We start from the raw sequence: 21,217 nt of genomic DNA, 5'->3' as shown, positions 1-21,217 counted from the left end.
TCAGCTTCCCTCTCATATAACAATGACAAATGATTTGATGAAGAACGCAAAAACCTAAGAAAGAAATTGAGAAACCTATCCAACCAAAAGCATAGACACCTAGAAAACCTGAGCATACGCCTTCACTATTGTGAATCACTAAAACAATACAGAAATACACTATGGAAAAAGAAATAATAGCCTGTCAGAAATCATCTCAATTTTATTGTAGAATCCATAGACTCTAACCACTTCTGGGAAAATTGGAAAACACTAACCAAACAACAACACAAAGAGTTATCTATCCAAAATGGAGATCTATGGATAAACCACTTCTCCAATCTTTTTGGCCCTATATCAAAAAACAAACAGCAAAAACATATACAAGATCAAATACAAATCTTAGAATCAAATATTAAAGACTACCAGAACCCACTGGATCCCCAATTACATTGAATGAACTACCAGGACAAAATACAAACCCTCCAACCCAAAAAGGCCTGTGGTGTTGATGGTATCCTCAATGCAATGATCAAATATACATAACATCATCCTTATCGCTGGCATCTTCCCCAATTTTTGGAACCAAGGACGGATCACAAAAATCCACAAAAGTGGAGACAAATTTGACCCCAATAACTATCGTGGGATCTGCATCAACAGCAACCTTGGGAAAATCAGACTCGTACATTTCCTCAGTCTAAACAATGTACTGAGCAAATTTCTAATTGGCTTTTTAGCCAAAGTACCGTGCGACAGACCACATATTCACCCTGCACACTAATTAACAAACAAATAAACCAAAACAAAGGCAATGTCTTCTCAAGCTTTGTTGTCTTCAAAAAAGTTTTTGACTCAATATGGCATGAATTTCTGTTCTACAAATTGATGGAAAGCGGTGTTTGGAAAAAAAACATGAAATGATCAAATCCATGTACACAAACAAAAGGTGTATGGTTAAATTTGGCAAAAAACACACATTTCATTCCACAGGGCCGTGGGGTGAGACAGGGATGCAATTTAAGCCCCACCCTCTTCAAAGTACATATCAACGAATTGGCGAGGGCACTAGAACAGACTGCAAATCCCAGCCTCACCCTAGTAGAATCTGAAGTCAAATGTCTACTGTTTGCTGATGATCTGGTGCTTCTGTCACCAACCAAGGAGGACCTACAGCAGCACCTAGATATTCTTCACAGATTGTGCCCTGACAGTAAATCGCAGTAAGACAAAAATAATGATTTTCCAAAAAAGGTCCAGTTGCCAGGACCTCAAAAACAAATTCCATCTAGACACCGTTGCCCTAGAGCACACAAAAAATGATACATACCTCAGCCTAAACATCAGCGCCACAGGTAACTTTCAAAAGCTTTGAACGATCTGAGAGACAAGTGGTGACCGAAGATGGTACTAACTGTTTTGTGTGTGTGTGCATGTGTTTGCCATTAAAAGGAACATATAATTTGACATACAAATTAGGATCTGGCTAAAAATACTTGAATCGGTTATAGAACCCATTGTGAGGTCTACGATCCGCTCACCAACCAAGAATTCACAAAATGGGACAAACAACAAATTGAGATTCTGCATGCAAAATCCTCCGTGTACAACGTAGAACACCAAATAACGCATGCAGAGCAGAATTAGGCCGATATCTGCTAATTATCAAAGTCAGAGAGAGGGAGAGAGAGAGGGGGTGTAGAGTGCTCAGAGAGAGAGAGAGAGGGGTGTAGAGTGCTCAGAGAGAGAGAGAGAGAGAGAGAGAGAGAGCAGAGAGAGAGGGGGGTGTAGAGCGCTCAGTTGGAGCTTGCAACGGCAGGGTTGTGGGTTCGATTCCCACGGGGGACCAGTATGAAAAAAAGCATGAAAATGTATGAATCCCTACTTTGAGCCGCTCTGGATAAGAGTGTCTGCTAAATTACGTAAATGTATATGAGAGTGAGAGAGAGTGTGTGTGTGAGAGAGAGAGTGTGTGTGTGTGTGAGAGAGAGAGAGAGAGAGTGTGTGTGTGAGAGAGGGAGAGAGATATAGTAGTGATAGAGGACCTACTTTGTGGGGCCGATGAGATGGGGAGAGAGAGAGATGTAGTAGTGATAGAGGATCTACTGTGTGGGGCCGATGAGATGGGAAAATAGAGAGAGAGAGAGAAAGAGGCAGAGGGAGAGAGAGTCAGATAGAGATATAAAGAGAGAGCTAGCAGCAGTGATAACATTTAAAAAGACAGAAGGAGAGAGGGAGACAGAGGGTGACAGACAGACAAAGAAAGAGAGTTAGTAGTGATGGAGGGAGGGAGGAGGACATACTCTGTGGGGTGGATGAGTGCTGTCTTGCCCAGTCGGAGGATAACGGGTCCTCGGGGGTTACGGATCTTCCTGACCGCTGCTGTCTTGAGCAGGGAGAAGCGCCGCACCAGATTGAAACCTGCATCAAATCCATCACCACATTAATCCTCAGGCCAGGCAGAGTAATCAATCACAGAGAGGAGCCACAGTAGATCAGACAGGATAAACAAGATGGTACTAACTGTTTTGTGTGTGTGTGCATGTGTTTGTGCGTGCGTGTATCATTTACCTGTGATGTTGTGTCTGGCCGTCTGAGGGAACTTCCAGTCATCTACCTGTTGGGAAGGGCATTGTACTTCTGGAGAGAGAGAATGAGAGAGAGGAGAGTAAGAAGGAGAGATGGACAAGACAAAATACATGTTGTGTGAAATTCAGACAAAGGACACACAGTAACGTCAGAGTAAAATAAATAGATATGGTGATTAAGACAGACACTGTCCTTTGCTACTGTATATAAAACACCCCCCATGTACAGGTCAGCCTGAGGTCATACTGTGGAGCACACACAAAATCTGTCAGTGGATCAACTACAGGAGGCTGGTGGCACCTTCATTGGAAAGAACAGGCTCATGGTAAAGGTAAGAGCGGAATAGGTGGAATGGAAACCATGTGTTTGGTGCCATTCCATTGACTCCGTTCCAGCCATTATTATGAGCCGTCCTCCCCTATGTGAGAGAGAGAGAGAGAGAGAGAGAGAGAGAGAGAGAGAGAGAGAGAGAGAGAGAGAGAGAGAGAGAGAGAGAGAGAGAGAGAGAGAGAGAGAGAGAGAGAGAGAGAGAGAGAGAGAGAGAGAGAGAGAGAGAGAGAGAGAGGTGTAGAGAGAAACAAAGAGATAGAGAAAGATGGGGTAAGGAGGGTGGTGAAACAGATCACTAATAAACCCTGAGATAGAGAAAGATGGGGTAAAGGAGAGAGGAGAGAGAGAGATGGGGTAAAGGAGAAGGAGAGCGAAGGAGAAACAGGAGAGAGAGATAGAGAGAGATGGGGTAAAGGAGAAGGAGAGAGAGAGAGAGAGAGAGAGGAGAGAGGAGAGAGAGAGATGGGGTAAAGGAGAAGGAGAGCGAGATAGAGAGAGAGAGAGAGAGAGGTGTAAGGAGGAGTGGTGAAACAGATCATTAATAAACCCTGAGATAGAGAAAGACAGATCATTAATAAACCCTGAGATAGAGAAAGATGGGGTAAAGGAGAAGGGGTCAGGTAGCAGTCACACATTCACACAATTGATGGATATATCCTCAGAATCTGTTCAGATGGGGTTCAGTAACATAGTAACATGTTCAGGGTCAGGTAGGGGTTCAGTAACATAGTAACATGTTCAGGGTCAGGTAGGGGTTCAGTAACATAGTAACATGTTCAGGGTCAGGTAGGGGTTCAGAGAGAGATGGGGTAAGTTCAGGGTCAGAGGCAAGTGTCACACATTCACAACAATTGATGGATATATCATGTTCTCAGGTAGGGTTTCAGTAACATAGTAACATGTTCAGGGTCAGGCAGGGGTTCAGTAACATAGTAACATGTTCAGGGTCAGGTAGGGGTTCAGTAATATAGTAACATGTTCTGGTTCAGGTGTGACCCACTTTGTTCCTGGGGTCTGTCCCAAATGGCACCCTATTCCATATAGTCCACTATCTGTACATGGGTCCCGGTCAAAAGTTGTGGACTATATGAGGAATAGTGGGCCATTTGGGACAGACACCCTAGAATGATTCTGAGAGGAACATTAATGAATGGTCACCAACTCTAACATACCTAATTCTACTAATCAAGGTCTTGATGAGATTATTGATGGAATGGGCTGTTTTCCTAGCTCTCCGGTGACCAGGGCTGGTGACCTCCACTGTCTCCAGTCCTACCAGTGTGTTCGAACTATAAAACCTAAAGGATTGTACAAGTCTGGAGATTGTCCAATAAATCCACACTGACACACACACACACACACACACACACACACACACACACACACACACACACACACACACACACACACACACTGCAACTAGGAAGACACACAAGCAGTATTACTAAGTCCATGACCCTGGTGTGCAGTGCAGATGTTTCTTTTAGTATCATTGTGGGTACCAAACAATTGATTCCCATTCAAAATCCTATTTTCCCTAACACCTAACCCTAAAATCTAACCATTACCCTTAACCTAACCCCTAACCTTAACACCTTACATCTAACCCTAACCCCAAACCCCAACACTAAACCCTTCCCTAAACTTAATAGTAACCCTAAACCTAAAAGATAGCCTCAGACAACAACATTGATGTATACGCTGATTTGGTGAGCGAGTTTATTAGCAAGTGCATCGGTGATGTTGTACCCACAGTGACTATTAAAACCTTCCCCAACCAGAAACCGTGGATTGATGGCAGCATTAGCGCAAAATTGAAAGTACGAACCACTGCTTTTAATCATGGCAAGGTGACCGGAAACATGACCGAATACAAACAGCTATGCGTCGTAATAGAGACAAAGTGGAGTCGCAATTCAACAGCTCAGACACGAGAGGTATGTGGCAGGGTCTACAGACAATCACGGATTACAAAAAGAAAACACGCCCCGTCGCAGACACCGACGTCTTCCTCCCAAACAAACTAAACAACTTCTTTGCTCGCTTTGAGGACAATACAGTGCCACTGACACGGCCCGCTACCAAAACCTGCGGGCTCTCCTTCACCGCAGCCAATGTGAGTAAAACATTTAAACGTGATTACCCTCGCAAGGCTGCTGGCCCAGACGGCGTCTCTAGCCGTGTTCTCAGAGCATGCGCAGACCAGCTGGCTGGTGTGTTTACGGACATATTCAATCAATCCTTATCCCAGTCTGCTGTCCCCACATGCTTTAAGATGGCCACCATTGTTCCTGTTCGAAAGAAAGCTAAGGTAACGGAGCTAAATGACTATCGCCCCGTAGCACTCACTTCCGTCATCATGAAGTGCTTTGAGAGACTAGTCAAGGACCATATCACCTCCACCCTACCTGACACCCTGATCGTCAACAATGGGGCCCCACAAGGGTGTGTTCTCAGCCCTCTCCTGTACTCCCTGTTCACCCATGACTGCGTGGCCATGCCCGCCTCCAACTCGGTAATCAAGTTTGCAGATGACACTGCAGTGGTAGGCTTGAAGGCTTGATTACCAACAATGATGAGATGGCCTACAGGGAGGAGGTGAGGGCCCTCGGAGTGTGGTGTCAGGAAAATAACCTCACACTCAATGTCAACACAACAAAGGAGATGGAAACAGCAGAGGGAGCACCCCCTATCCACATCGACGGGACAGTAGTGGGGAAGGTGGAAAATGTTAAGTTCCTTGGCAAACACATCACGGAAAAACTGAAATGGTCCACCCACACAGACAGCGTGGTGAAGAAGGCCCAACAGCGCATCTTCAACCTCAGGAGGCTGAATAAATTTGGCTTGTTCCCGAAAACACCAGCTAACTTTTACAGATGCACAATCAAGAGCATCCTTTCGGGCTGTATCACCGCCTGGTACGGCAACTGCTCCACCCACAACTGTAAGGCTCTCCGGGGGCAAACTACCTGCCCTCCAGGACATCTACACCACCTGATGTAACAGGGAGGCCAAAAAGATCATCAAGGACAACAACCACCCGAGCCACTGCCTGTTCACCCCGCTATCATCCAGAAGGCAAGGTCAGTACAGGTGCATCAAAGCAGGGACCGAGAGACTGAAAAACAGCTTCTATCTCAAGGCCATCAGACTGTTAAACAGCCATCACTAACATTGAGTGGCTGCTGCCAACATACTGACTGAAATCTCTAGCCACTTTATTAATAATTGGATGTAATACATGTATCACTAGTCACTTTAAACAATGCCACTTTCTGTGTTTACATACCCTACATTACTCATCTCATATGTATATACTGTACTCTATACCATCTACTGCATCTTGCCTATGCCGCACGGCCATCACTCATCCATAAATTTATATGTACATATTCGTATTCATTCCTTTACACTTGTGTGCATAAGGTAGTTGTTGTGAAATTGTTAGATTACTTGTTAGATATTACTGCACGGTCGGAACTAGAAGCACAAGCATTTCGCTGCACTCGCATTAACATCTGCTAACCATGTGTATGGGACCAATAACATTTGATTTGATTTGAACACCTAAACCTAAAATAGCCTTTTTCATTGTTGGTCCCTGCAAAATGTCCCCACTTGTCCGAATTGTCCTCATTTTACCCTCCTTGTGATGACTTCTGGTCCTCACAAGGATAATAAAACCAAACACACACACATACACACACAAACTGCTCCACTTCAGGGTTGAGACTGTTGGCCAGGTTGTTAAATTGAAACCAATTTAGTGCTGGAGTAAAACAGAGTGACTGGATCCAATTAGATTGGGAAGAGTAACACACAGATAGAGTGCTCTCTGTGTGTGTGTGTGTGTGTGTGTGTGTGTGTGTGTGTGTGTGTGTGTGTGTGTGTGCGCGTGTGCTCGTGTGTGCGTGTGTGTGTGTGTGCGTGTGACAGAGTGAGAGTGAGTTTCTAGCCTGAGGGTCTGAGTTATATTCTCACACAGGAAAGAGAAGCAGACTAAGAGGCTAAATCAAGAGCTTTTAACTTCTATCATTCTATTTGTTCACATTATTGATCAGTAGCTGGGCCAATTGAAATGAGTTAACTCATGAACCTACTATTTATTAGAATGAATATGTCAACCCAATAGAGCCCCATAGTGGAGGTGTCATAATACCCATAAAACCTAGCGGTCAAAAAATGAAATGGTTCCAACCATTTTTCCCAAAGTGAAGGGGTTTGTTTCATGTAGGCTTATCCTGGCATGACATTTTGATAACCATGTAAGTCTCTCTCAGACAAGGTGACTTTTTTTCAATATATTTGGTTCTATTTACTCTCAGATTCTAAAATTATAATTAGCGTCAAATTAGACAGCATGCAAGACTACAAATCCCTGCAAGCTCCTGCACGCCATCTCTAGCTGACACCTTTGCTAACAGGTATTGTGTCAATTTAAAACTTGCACAAGTCAGTTCACAGAATTGCCCATTAAAGAATGTAGCTAATGTAGCTAATTTATTCATTACTACATTTAGCTAACATTAGATAGTTAGTCCAGAGATTCTTACCTTTGCCTTGATTCTGAAGTCTCGTCCAGATAATCATGGAATTTGTAGTTCTTTCTGATAGCCACATAAGCAGCTAATTATAATTTCATTTTGGGGGGTTAACACAGGTGAATATATTGATAAAAGTCACCTTGTCCTAGAGATATTAACATGGTAATAGAAACGTAAGCCTAAAACAAAACAATGTTCCTAAAATCCCCTATGGGAAAAATTACTGGTGGGAAAATTATTGGAACAATTTCCCTGTTTGACCGCTAGGTGTTATGGGTATTGTGACCAATACTGCGGTACTCTATAGGAATGAATGAAACTAGAGATTAATCAGATTCAGGTTCATCAAGGTCATTCTTATTAGGGAACATCATAGGAAAAAAATATTTAAAAAAAATATGCACAAGGTCCTCTACTCCGCCAAATAATGTACACATAAAACGGTCAACCGAATCGTTTCTAGTCATCTCTTTTCCTTCCAGGCTTTTTCTTCTCTGGATTTCATATTGCGATTGGCAACTTTCATAAATTAGGTGCATTACTACCGCCACCGACCTCGTTCGTCTTTCAGGCACCCACATGGATATAACCAATGACGAGATGACACGTGGGTTCCTGCTTCTATAAGGAGATGGGAGAGGCAGGACTTGCAGTGCGATCTGCATCACAAATACAACTGACTTCTATTTTAGCCCTTAGCAACGCATCTGCATCACAAATACAACTGACTTCTATTTTAGCCCTAAGCCTAATGAATATGACCATAACCCTAACCTAACCCTAATGAATATGACCATAACCCTAACCTAACCCTAATGAATATGGTAACCCTAACCTAACCCTAATGAATATGACCTAACCCTAACCTAACCCTAATGAATATGACCATAACCCTAACCTAACCCTAATGAATATGACCATAACCCTAACCTAACCCTAATGAATATGACCATAACCCTAACCTAACCCTAATGAATATGACCATAACCCTAACCTAACCCTAATGAATATGACCATAACCCTAACCTAACCCTAATGAATATGACCATAACCCTAACCTAACCCTAATGAATATGACCATAACCCTAACCTAACCCTAATGAATATGACCATAACCCTAACCTAACCCTAATGAATATGACCATAACCCTAACCTAACCCTAATGAATATGAACATAACCCTAACCTAACCCTAATGAATATGACCCTAAACCTAACCCTAATGATTATGACCATAACCCTAACCTAACCCTAATGAATATGACCATAACCCTAACCTAACCCTAATGAATATGACCCTAAACCTAACCCTAATGATTATGACCATAACCCTAACCTAACCCTAATGAATATGACCATAACCCTAACCTAACCCTAATGAATATGACCCTAAACCTAACCCTAATTACATTTACATTTAAGTCATTTAGCAGACGCTCTTATAATGATTATGACCATAACCCTAAACCTAACCCTAATGAATATGACCATAACCGTAATGAATATGACCCTAACTGTCACGTCCTGACCTTAGTTCCTTTTTTTATGTCTCTGTTTTAGTTTGGTCAGGGCGTGAGTTGGGGTGGGTATTCAATGTTTTTGTTCTAGATCTACTTTTGGCCTGGTATGGTTCCCAATCAGAGGCAGCTGTCAATCGTTGTCTCTGATTGAGAACCATACTTAGGTAGCCTGTGTTCCCACTATGATTTGTGGGTAGTTGTTGTCTGTTTTGTGTATTCACCTGACAGAACTGTTTTGTTTCTTCCTTTCACTTTGTTATTTTGTTTCGTGTGTTCAGTCTAATAAATTAACATGGACACTTCCTCACGAAGAGATTTGCTTATACTATATTATGACCCTCCGATCCTTCCTACTCCTCCTCAGACGACGAAGAGATTTGTTATACTAACCATAATGAATATGACCCTAACCCTAATGAATATGACCCAAACCCTAATGAATATGACCCTAACCCTAATGAATATAACCCTAACCCTAATGAATATGACCCTAACCCTAATAAATATGACCCTAAACCTCATGAATATGACCATAACTCTAAACCTAATAAATGACTCTAAACCTAATGAATATGACCCTAACCCTAATGAATATGACCCTAACCCTAATGAATATGACCCTAATCCTAAACCTAATGAATATGACCCTAAACCTAACCCTAATGAATATGAGCCTAACCCTAATGAATATAACCCTAACCCTAACCCTAATAAATATGACCCTAACCCTAATGAATATGACCCTAACCCTAATAAATATGACCCTAACCCTAACCCTAATGAATATAACACTAATGACTAAAACTATAATCCTAACCTTAATGAATATGACTCTAATCCCAACCCTAATGAATATGAACGTAATCCTAACCCGAATGAATATGATCCTAACCCGAATGAATATGGCCCTGATACACAGACACAGGCCTATATCCAGATGCATTAGGATGAAATACGTATATATAATATATTTGTATAGTTAACTTACACAAAACAAAGGATAATGGCAGGTTCCAACTGTCAATGCTGACTGTAGAGAGTATCAAGGTGAAGTTGGAGTGTAGAGGAGAACGTATAGCAGCAGCTCTCTAATCAGTTCCTCAACACATCAGAAACACCCCATGAGGTAGTCTCTCCTCCCTACCTCCCCCTCTAACCCCTTACCCCCCCTGCATACTCAGCAAGCTCTCTCACAAAGAACAAAAACTGCCTTTCAAAAAGTTCCCAGGAACACACAGACTTCATCTTTTATTGCCACTCAACATGGGCTGTTTGAAGTCAAGAGACACTTCACTCCCTCCTTAAAAAGTGCTTTCTTCTCAGCATATCCCCTCACTCTACACCCCTATCCTACCCCCTCCTACCCCCTTATGATTTTTATACAGGCACTTAGATGCAGAATTAAGATGAAGACCTGTCAGAGTAAAAAAAAACATCAAGACCGGGAAGAGGGTGGGGAGGGAGTCACAGAGTGATGAGAAAGAAGGGGGAGAGGGGATGAAGAGGGAGGGGAGAGAAAGGGATAAGGGGAAGATGGAGGAAGGATAGTGGGATGATGAATGGGAAGAGAGGGGAAGAGGGACGGAAGGGAGGATGATAGGAGAGAGAGGAGGAACAGAGGGAGGAGGAAGAGAGGGAGGAGGAAGAAAGGGGGAGGATAAGAGAGAGGAAGAAGAGCGGGAGGAGGAAGAGAGGGAGGGAAAGCGAAGAGGAGAAGGGAGAATGATAGGAGAGAGACAAATAAGAGAGGGATGAGGAAGAGAGGGAGGGAGAGAGAGGAGGAGAAGGGAGGATGATAGGAGAGAGAGGAAGAAGAGAGGATGAGGAAGAGAGGGAGGGAGAGAGAGGAGGAGAAGGGAGGATGATAGGAGAGAAGAAATGAGGGAGGGAGAGAGAGGAGAAGGGAGGATGATAGGAGAGAGAGGAAGAAGAGAGGGATGAGGAGAGAGAGGAGGAGAAGGGAGAATGATAGGAGAGAGAGAAATAAGAGAAGGATGAGGAAGTGAGGGATGGAGAGAGAGGAGAAGGGAGGATGATAGGAGAGAGAGGAAGAAGAGAGGGATGAGGGAGAGAGAGGAGAAGGGAGGATGATAGGAGAGAGAGGAAGAAGAGAGGGATGAGGGAGAGAGAGGAGAATGGAGGATGATAGGAGAGAGAGAAATAAGAGAAGGATGAGGAAGAGAGGGAGGGAGAGAGAGGAGGAGAAGGGAGGATGATAGGAGAGAATAAGCAAGAAGTCCAGAACCCTCCAACCAGGGTTTCTGGAAAGCCTGGGCATTTTTGGAAAAGTTACCAGAATGTTGCAGGCAACGAAAGGACTATGTAACACCCCCCCATACCGTTAGAACTCTAGATCCTCCAACCGTTCCAAACCTCATGGACCCTGTCTGTCTGTGTCTGTCTGTCTGTCTGTCTGTCTGTCTGTCTGTCTGTCTGTCTGTCTGTCTGTCTGTCTGTCTGTCTGTCTGTCTGTCTGTCTGTCTGTCTGTCTGTCTGTCTGTCTGTCTGTCTCACAGTCTGCACTGCAGCAGTCATTGTTGTGGCTGTGCTCCATTTGCAGGCTTTTCTGTTTATGTTCACTGTTCTCTAGAGCTTGGCAGCATGGTTTTATTAGGGACAGGGTCAGAAGGGTGCTCGGAGCAACGGGAAGATGGAGGAAGAAGCAGAAGAGGATTATGGGAATTGTCTTATAAAGTGGCATTCCACTGTAATTGGTCTGGGCTGTAGATCAGTGTGTGTGTGTTTGTGTGTGTTTATGCATATACGTGTAAACACACACTGATCTACAGCCCAGACCAATTACAGTGGAATGCCACACACACACACACACACACACACACACACACACACACACACACACACACACACACACACACACACACACACACACACACACACACACACACACACACTCTTGATAGGGGATCAGTGGGATCAAGGAGAAGATTGGTTCTGCCAGTAGCACTGCTGGAACCACTTAAGAGAGTGCATTGTAGGTGGAGAAGGGCACACTGGGTAATGTAGGTAATGATGTGATAGAAAGACAATTAGATGTAGTACAAGGGCTAGGGAGAATGAGAAAGAGGAAGAGAGAGATGAGAAAAGGAAAGAGTAGAGAGACACTGATATATAGAGGGAGAGAACATGAAAAATGGGAGGAAAGAGCGATAAGAGAGAGGGAAAGCAAGTGAAGAGAGAGAAAGAAAGAAAGAAAGAAATAAAGAAAGAAAGAAAGAAAGAAAGAAAGAAAGAAAGAAAGAAAGAAGATAAATCCAGGTTGTTTTTTCCAGAGATAAATGAGGGGAGGAGTGGAAACATGTATCACTTTAGACCTGAAACTCACTACTAACACTTAGCCATACTTACATTTACATTTACTTAAAGATGAGGTCACAAATGTTTCCCTTAAAGACTGTTTTTCCACTCTCAACATCCTCACTATACACACACACGAATACACAGGACCCCCCCCACAGGAATCCCCCACCACCACCACCACACACACCACCACACACACACACACACATTTTCCACCAATAAAGTTCTGAGTTGAAAACTGGAACATCTGCTTCTATATTCTGTCTCAACCTCCCGCTGATGTTAGCACATTACTAGCCACTTCTGGAGTTTGAGACGGGACAGAGGGAGAGCAGGGAGCTGATTGGCTATTCAAACACTTCACTTATTTCAAAGTGTTTCCTTCCACCCACCACCAGGGTCTCAGAGGAACAGCAAACTGGCTCAGCCCCAGATGAAGCACTCTGGCTGGGCTCTCCCGGGAGCCTATCCCCTCTGAGCTGCAGAAGTTCTGGAGGTATTGCCCCAGGAGGAATATTATGGAGGGAAGAGATGCTGAAGAGGGAATCTGACAGATCATAAAAACACAACAAGACCACATCGGAGTCAAGACAGCTCCTGACATAGACAAACACACACGCATACAGATACACAGATACACAGACGCGCACGCACACACACATGTAATGAATGGGTACCACATGCTGAAAACACATGGCCTTTCTAACACAGCTAGACTAGACAGCTACCAACCTCAATCACACATACTCAGGCGTGGTCACGCACACACTTGCACCCATCTCCTCAATCACACATACTCAGGCGTGGTCACGCACACACTTGCACCCATCTCCTCAATCACACATACTCAGGCGTGGTCACGCACACACTTGCACCCATCTCCTCAATCACACATACTCAGGCGTGGTCACGCACACACTTGCACCCATCTCCTTAATCACACATACTCAGGCGTGGTCACGCACACACTTGCACCCATCTACCCACCCACCCATTGGAGGTAAAAGTCTGAAGTGAAGGCAGCAGACATGTGAAGTAGATCATACATTCAATTTCTGGCAAAAGCAATGACTTGGGACATCACATTTGACCGTATACCAGATTTTACCGTGGGGATAAAAATAGACTCACCTTTGGATGATGCTCCCAGGTCACATGACCAGAGGCTGAGGGTGAGCAGAACCAGGAAGTGGAGATTCCTCATGACGCACTCCTCTGGATACACACACACCACGACTGCTACCTGGGAGAGAGGGAGGGAGAGGAAGAGAGAGAGAAACAAGGGGAGGAAGGGATATGGGGTTGGAAAGAGGGAGAGAGAAGGAGGAGATGGAGAGAGATATAGAGGAAAGGGAGGTGGAGAGGGAGAGAGTCAACATAAAAAATGACAGTATTTGATATGAGAGCACATTGTAAGAAACAGGTAGTACACACAGAGAGACTACACAACCATTTACACTCAACTAATACTGAGTCAGCTGGTTGTATTGGTGTTGAACCACCAGTGTTGCAGGGAACTAGTTGTATTGGTGTTGATAGGTTTGGATTTCTGAACTTTAAATGAATCATTAGTTGTAATAGAGAAACTAATACTGAGTCAGCTGGTTGTATTGGTGTAGAACCAACAGTGTTCCAGGAACTGGTTGTATTGGTGTAGAACCAACAGTGTTCCAGGAACTAGTTGTATTGGTGTAGAACCAACAGTGTTCCAGGAACTAGTTGTATTGGTGTAGAACCAACAGTGTTCCAGGAACTGGTTGTATTGGTGTAGAACCAACAGTGTTCCAGGAACTAGTTATATTGCTGTAGAACCAACAGTGTTCCAGGAACTGGTTGTATTGGTGTAGAACCAACAGTGTTCCAGGAACTAGTTGTATTGGTGTAGAACCAACAGTGTTCCAGGAACTAGTTGTATTGGTGTAGAACCAACAGTGTTCCAGAACCAACAGTGTTCCAGGAACTAGTTGTATTGGTGTAGAACCAACAGTGTTCCAGGAACTAGTTGTATTGGTGTAGAACCAACAGTGTTCCAGGAACTAGTTGTATTGGTGTAGAACCAACAGTGTTCCAGGAACTAGTTGTATTGGTGTAGAACCAACAGTGTTCCAGGAACTAGTTGTATTGGTGTAGAACCAACAGTGTTCCAGGAACTAGTTGTATTGGCATTGAACCAACAGTGGTCCAGGACCTAGTTGTATTGGTGTAGAACCAACAGTGTTCCAGGACCTAGTTGTATTGGTGTAGAACCAACAGTGGTCCAGGACCTAGTTGTATTGGTGTAGAACCAACAGTGTTCCAGGACCTAGTTGTATTGGTGTAGAACCAACAGTGTTCCAGGACCTAGTTGTATTGGCGTTGAACCAACAGTGTTCCAGGACCTAGTTGTATTGGTGTAGAACCAACAGTGTTCCAGGACCTAGTTGTATTGGCGTTGAACCAACAGTGTTCCAGGTGTAACAGTATAGCTTACGTCCCTCTCCTCGCCCCAGCCTGGGCTCGCAATTTCAAATCGGCCACACAGGACCTAGTTGTATTGGTGTAGAACCAACAGTGTTCCAGGAACTAGTTGTATTGGCGTTGAACCAACAGTGTTCCAGGACCTAGTTGTATTGGTGTAGAACCAACAGTGTTCCAGGACCTAGTTGTATTGGCGTTGAACCAACAGTGTTCCAGGACCTAGTTGTATTGGTGTAGAACCAACAGTGTTCCAGGACCTAGTTGTATTGGCGTTGAACCAACAGTGTTCCAGGTGTAACAGTATAGCTTACGTCCCTCTCCTCGCCCCAGCCTGGTCTCGCCATTTCAAATCGGCCACACAGGAACTAGTTGTATTGGCGTTGAACCAACAGTGTTGCAGGTTTGAATCCCACATCGAGCCAAAACTAGCTACCATATTCATAGAAAACTGTCCTGGGGGCCTCCCGAGTGGCGCAGCGGTCTAAGGCACTGCATCACGGTGCTTGAGGCGTCACTACAGGCGTCACTTGAGCGTGGTTTGGCAGGTTATGTTTCAGAGGACGCATGACACGACCTTCGCCTCCCGAGCCCGTTGGGGAGTCGCAGCGATGAGACAAGATTGAAATTGGATCGCAATTGGATATCACAAACAATTGTGGAGAAAAAGAGGGTAAAACAGAACAACTAAAAACATACTGAATATGAAAAAAACTGTCCTGATTATCATAATAGCTAAGATCTGATGTGTTGAAGATGAGGTTGAAAAGGTGATAAGGTACAGTATGTGTATATTAATTAGCTAACTGACGGCCAGTATTCATATGGGAGATATGTCACTCAATGTAGTCTGATGATCCTCATTATAGTGTCCATCTGGACCTGATCAGCTGTGACTGGATACTGACACACACACACACACACACACACACACACACACACACACACACACACACACACAACTCATAAAAATAAACCTGCATAAACAAACGCTATACACGCATGCATGAAAGTACAAAGAACAGACCCAGAAGAAATGCACAAAGGCAAAAACACACAAACAACTTAGTGTACATCTGGGGAGTATTTCACTGGAGCCACGACAGCGTTATAGCCAACCACCAGCGCCAGATGGTCACATGTGGCCTGACAACAGCACACACACACAAACGCACACACACACACTTGTGACTTTTCTAACACGTCAACTACATTGCCCTTTAGGCTCAGCTGGAGTAGATCAGTTATAATGATTGTGAAAGTGTAGCTTGTCCCCTGACACAGACACAGGCAGCCTCAGTAACGATTACTTACACACACATACACACACATACCACTCCTATGTTTCCAGGTACAGCAAACCCCTGAAGACAGACAGAAACACAGACTGGGAGTCTTTACCCACCTATCCAGGACAAGCAATTACCCACAACCCCTGGGTCATAGTATGACCCTGTTTTGAATTCTAATCTTTCTCGATTTAGACTACCTACATCTCAAAAGACACCCTAGTGTTCCCCATACAGGGCACTAGTCTTGACCAGAACCCTAGGTGGGGTCATTTAGGAGAAGAGTCTGAGTCCTCCAGAGAAGAACTAACTAGCTGCAAGGCGATGAAAGAACATAATATATGTCTATTCCTGATCATTTAGGGCCAACTTGAGACCCGTCCAACCGCCTGCATAACTTTTGTCAGACATAAAGCATTGATGTCAACGGGTTAGCCTATTCAGGATAGATCTACTCATAAAAATGAAAAAGTATGAACACATCCCAAGTTAGCTCACATCAACACCTTCCTCCCAGACACCCTGGACCCACTCCAATTCGTTTACCGCCCCAACAGATCCACAGATCTCTTTCTTTCTTCTCTCAGAGTATGTTCTAACAGCTGGCCATAACAGATAAAGGCTGTGTTTGCTGTTCAGGAGGGACTGGCTCTCTGTCTGTGGAAGAAACACAGGACAACAGGAGGGGAAAAAGGCAGCTCTGAAAGTCACCTAAGACACACTTAGACAGACTGTCGGACAGACACACCACACACACATGACCGGTGATTGTCAATCTTAACCATTGAGTAACATTTGATATAATATTACAATATATAATTTGTGTGTAATAACATCAATACAGATGCGGTATAATGATGTTGTACTGTTTGTATAGGATGTGTGTGACAAAGTACATTAGTGTGCTGTGTGCTGCTGTGTGTAAACTGCAGCTCCTCTTGGAAGGTCTTTGGTCACATGCCCACCTCACTGAGTGACAGCCCAATCACAGGACTTATCCTCAAATCCATTCTGTAGGGTCAGGCCCCTAAAGGCTAAGACCACACACACACACACACACACACACACACACACACACACACACACACACACACACACACACACACACACACACACACACACACACACACACACTCATTCAACCCAGTCTGTGATTAATAGGCCAAGCATTCATGTGTTTCAGACCTGTTGCAACGTGAGACATGGAATGAAGGCAGACAGAGTAACTAAATATAATGTATGTCCTGAGGCTACAGTAGTCCCTCCAAATATTCACTGACCCAGGTTAAGCCAAGATTGGAGCAAATTAAAAGGGAGACAGTATTCAAAGGATGACTCATTTAATAAACAGTGACAAGTCATTACTATATCTCCTCTGGGCTGCGTTCAAAAAGTGTAGTTATCATGAGTGTTCATAATGAGAAGCCAAAGCAGAAGGAACATTGCCTTACAGTTACAGTTCCCGTTTAAAAAGATTGAACGGTACTTTGACTCGTAAGTATTTTTTAAACCTCCCGCTTTGGGCTGGATGTGTCAATGTGCAGTTCATACATGCATAATCTATGAGCAGAATTACTGTGCAGCGCCATTTTCGCTACATTTTCCCCCACATGCGCCAGCCCTAGCAATTTGAGATTAAGCCAATGAGCTTCAGCCCTCGTCATTAGACTGACTGCTAGCAAAAGCCTGCCCACCTTTGTCCAATAAGGTGCAGGACGGTCCCAACGGCTCAATGGGCACAGCAGAGAGAGAGAGAGAGATAGAGAGCAATGACTTGATGCACATTTCTGCACATATGTGACATAGTACACAATATCCGGGGACCACTTTCGCCTCTCAAGAGGTACTTTCGACTGACTGAAATTATACAAAGGTTCGACAGTGCATCTTTAGTAGTTCTATCAAGTAGCTATTGAGTCAGGGAAATGCTCTGTAAATATCACATTCTGTCTTAAATTGCACTTTGAAATGCAAGGATACTGGGAACAATTGTTTTGAGAATTTTGCAGCCTTTTGCATAGTCTAACAAACATAGACATGTCTGCGGGTCCCACCAGAGATCATTGCAGCACAGTTGGCATTTTTCATACTGCTGTTGGATTGTTGTTCAGACAGTCAACTTTGGGATAAAAAACATTTTGATGTCCAGCAAATGATTTGGAATTGGTCATCTTTCTGCTTTGTATGCTTTAGCCTATTGCATTAAAGGGACATGGCATTATTCACACACTCTCAGCATTCGCTGCTTCAAGTTAAGTAGCCTACCTTTTCTCTCCTAGTTAGGTGTGTGAGATCAAGTGCACCTAGTACCTATATATGTGGTCTTAATGAAATAGAGTAGGCTGCCTATGCACTGGCTGAGAATCACGTGGCAGTGATCTTTCCAAGGCAATGAAATAAAATGTGATTAGACATTAGTTTGCTACGGTGTCTGTAAATAAATATTGATCATGGAAAGAAGTGGAGGCCATGGGATGTAGGGGTGCTGATGGTCCTGGAACCCCCCCCCCCCCTGAAATATCTGAATAAAAAATGATAGTATATAAAACAAATTTCTTCACAAAAGCAGTGCACTGGGCCTTTACTAGTCCTGTATTAGCGGACCGATATAGCCGTCTGTAGCGCGGGACCAACATGTGTTCATTTTCAATAAATTTTCATGACCCATTTATTTGTCTCTGCCTGCTAATCGTCCTCCTAAAAGGTAGGCTATATCCTATATGCCAATCATCCTCCTAAAAGGTAGGTTATATCCTATATGCTAATCATCCTCCTAAAAGGTAGGCTGTATACTATACGCAAAACGTAGCGAGTGCAAGTATCGATCTCATCATTCTTGCTGCTTCAAGTTCATTAGCCATTTAAGCCAGCGAGATCAGGCGTGTGTGGTATCAATTAAATAGATTAGGTTATAGCTTATGCATGGGCACTGGGAAGTTATCTTTCCAATAAAATGTGCTTCCTAAATAAGATTAGGTTATAGTTTACATCACTGTCAAGAAATAAATATTGATCACTCATATTTGTCTCCGTCTGAATAATTATAATGTAACTCAAGAGAAAGTGCAAGTCTCTCGAACTGTGCTCTCTTCAAACTACAGCCCAGTAATACACATAGCCTAATATAATGGGCCACGTGATATTTTCTGGTCATTTAACATATTTCTAGACCTCCCGAGAGGAGCAGCGGTCTAAAGGCATTGCATTTCAGTGCTTGATCCGTCACTACAGATCTGGGTTTGATCCCGGGCCGTGTCACAGCCAGCCGCGACAGGGAGACCCATGTGTTGGCACACAATTGGCCCAGCGTTATCTGCGTTAGGGGAGTGTTTGCACGCTAACACGGTCGCCAGTTGTATGGTGTTTCCTCTGACACATTGGTGCGACTGGCTTTCAGGATAAGCAAGCAGTGTGTCAAGACGTAGTGCGGTTTGGCAGGGTCGTGTTTAAGAGGACGCATGGCTCTCAACCTTCGCCTCTCCCGAGTCTGTTCGGGAGTTGCAGCGATGGGACAAGATTGTAACAACCAATTGGTGAGAAAAAGGGTAAAGCTACAAAGAAATGGAATAAAAGTAGACAAAGTGTGCGTGTAAAAATGGTTGCTGTAACTGAAGTCTACCGCATGGGCCTGTCATCGCTCCACTTTTAGGCCTGCAGAATAAACTAAATTTTTTGCTAGAACTCATGGTCTGTCTCTAATTTTCAACTCATGTGTAAAAAGTACTCTTTTATGTTGGTTGACATCACATTCACACATGTTTTCCATTGCGTTGTTCAACCTCAAGGGAAGGGTTTGAGGCTCGACTAAACCGTTGCTATTTGAAAAGGCCAAAGCACTACAGCCAACCGATGCAGGAGGGGAATAATACACACGGGTCTCATAGACTATACTTAACATAGTAAACATAAATCAGGGCCACTCAAATTAGTATGACATGTTACGTTTGGTATGGTTACATAAAATAGGTTACTAAAGGATATAACCCGAACATCTAGCAACCCAAAGGTTGTGTGTTCGAATCACATCATGGACAACTTTATAATTTTAGCTAATTAGCAACTTTGCAACTACTTACTACTTTTGAGCTACTTTGCAACTATTTAGCATGTTAGCTAACCCTTCCCCTAAACTTAACCCTTTTAGCTAACCCTTCCCCTAACCCTTTAACCTAACTCCTAACCTTAAACATGACCTGAAGAACTAACCCTAGGGCTAAAGTTAGCCAGCTAGCTAATGTTAGCATTAGCCACCTAGCTAATGTTAGCCACAACAAATTGGAATACGTAACATGTCATACATTTTTGCAAATTCATAACATATTGTATGAATTGCAATTCGTAACATATTGTACACATTGCATTCATAGCATATCATACGAAATGCATGATTGACATCCACAAATGTACACATATCATACAAAATGTAACATAATTTATGTACAGAATAATAAGGTTAGTATAATACGAAATGCTCTGAGACCACGTTGGAATATGGGGTCATGAATATATAGGCTCTTATGTTGACATCAGGCAAGTTTCCAATGTGAGTTCATTCTAGAAGCAACAGATAATCAGGTACCTCAAGGCAGTAGAAAAAGCATAGTGGACATTATAGAAATCCATTCCATCCCTGTAAAGATTTGCTCAGCGTTTTGGTTGAGATGCATAGAATTGGTTATCCATATGCGATTGGTGAACATAATAATGTAACATCTTAATTTGATCAACCTGTTGCATGAGAACTTTCCACTTTGACATTTCAGACGTGATTGTCCCTTAAATCCACGTGCTAAAATCACACGTCTCTGAATGCAGAGATATTTTATTATCCCTTGGGCATAAAGCAAGGGCAACCACCATGTGAAACTAGACTTCACGAGAATGCCAGCTGTGACCTATGCGCAGTTACACATTCACTTTTCAACCAAATCTATCCGTGGATTAAGCTGCCACTACACAATTAGCTACATTCCGTTTTGCTTTCCCCTCATATTGTAAGGCTACTGTGTATTGAATATTGCGTGCGCCAACAGTCCCACTTGGTAGCCGACTAAACTCAACTCCACGATTTATGATGGAGTTGAGGGGCGACTAGTGTGGGCGGACTGGAGCACCCGATGTCACATAAAATTATGTTTTTTAAAGAATATTCTGAGTGCTAAAATTAATAGATTTACATAAAAAGCTTCAG

The 21,217-nt window shown here is 43.4% G+C and overlaps 1 protein-coding gene across 4 annotated transcripts in view; it reads right to left on the bottom strand.

Moving 5' to 3' along the window:
* The window catches only part of LOC115116344 (collagen alpha-1(XVI) chain-like), a 260,099-nt gene that overhangs the window by 98,138 nt on the left and 140,744 nt on the right, over window positions 1-21,217 (bottom strand). For 3 of the 4 annotated variants that reach the window (XM_065017921.1, XM_029644817.2, XM_029644820.2), the window contains exons 2-4: window positions 13,415-13,526; window positions 2,551-2,619; window positions 2,283-2,400 (exon numbers count right to left, since the gene is read on the bottom strand). In XM_065017921.1, coding sequence (XP_064873993.1) covers window positions 2,283-2,400; window positions 2,551-2,619; window positions 13,415-13,487 — 260 coding nt within the window. In that variant the 5' untranslated portion in view covers window positions 13,488-13,526. The remainder of the gene's footprint in view (window positions 1-2,282; window positions 2,401-2,550; window positions 2,620-13,414; window positions 13,527-21,217) is intronic. The other variant, XM_029644818.2, reaches the window with a different exon arrangement.

This window comes from Oncorhynchus nerka, linkage group LG4 (genome assembly GCF_034236695.1).
Source record: "Oncorhynchus nerka isolate Pitt River linkage group LG4, Oner_Uvic_2.0, whole genome shotgun sequence".
NCBI classification, from domain to species: Eukaryota; Metazoa; Chordata; class Actinopteri; order Salmoniformes; family Salmonidae; genus Oncorhynchus; species Oncorhynchus nerka.
Note: the sequence above shows the minus strand (reverse complement) of the source record. Positions and strands in the feature narration are given on the sequence as shown.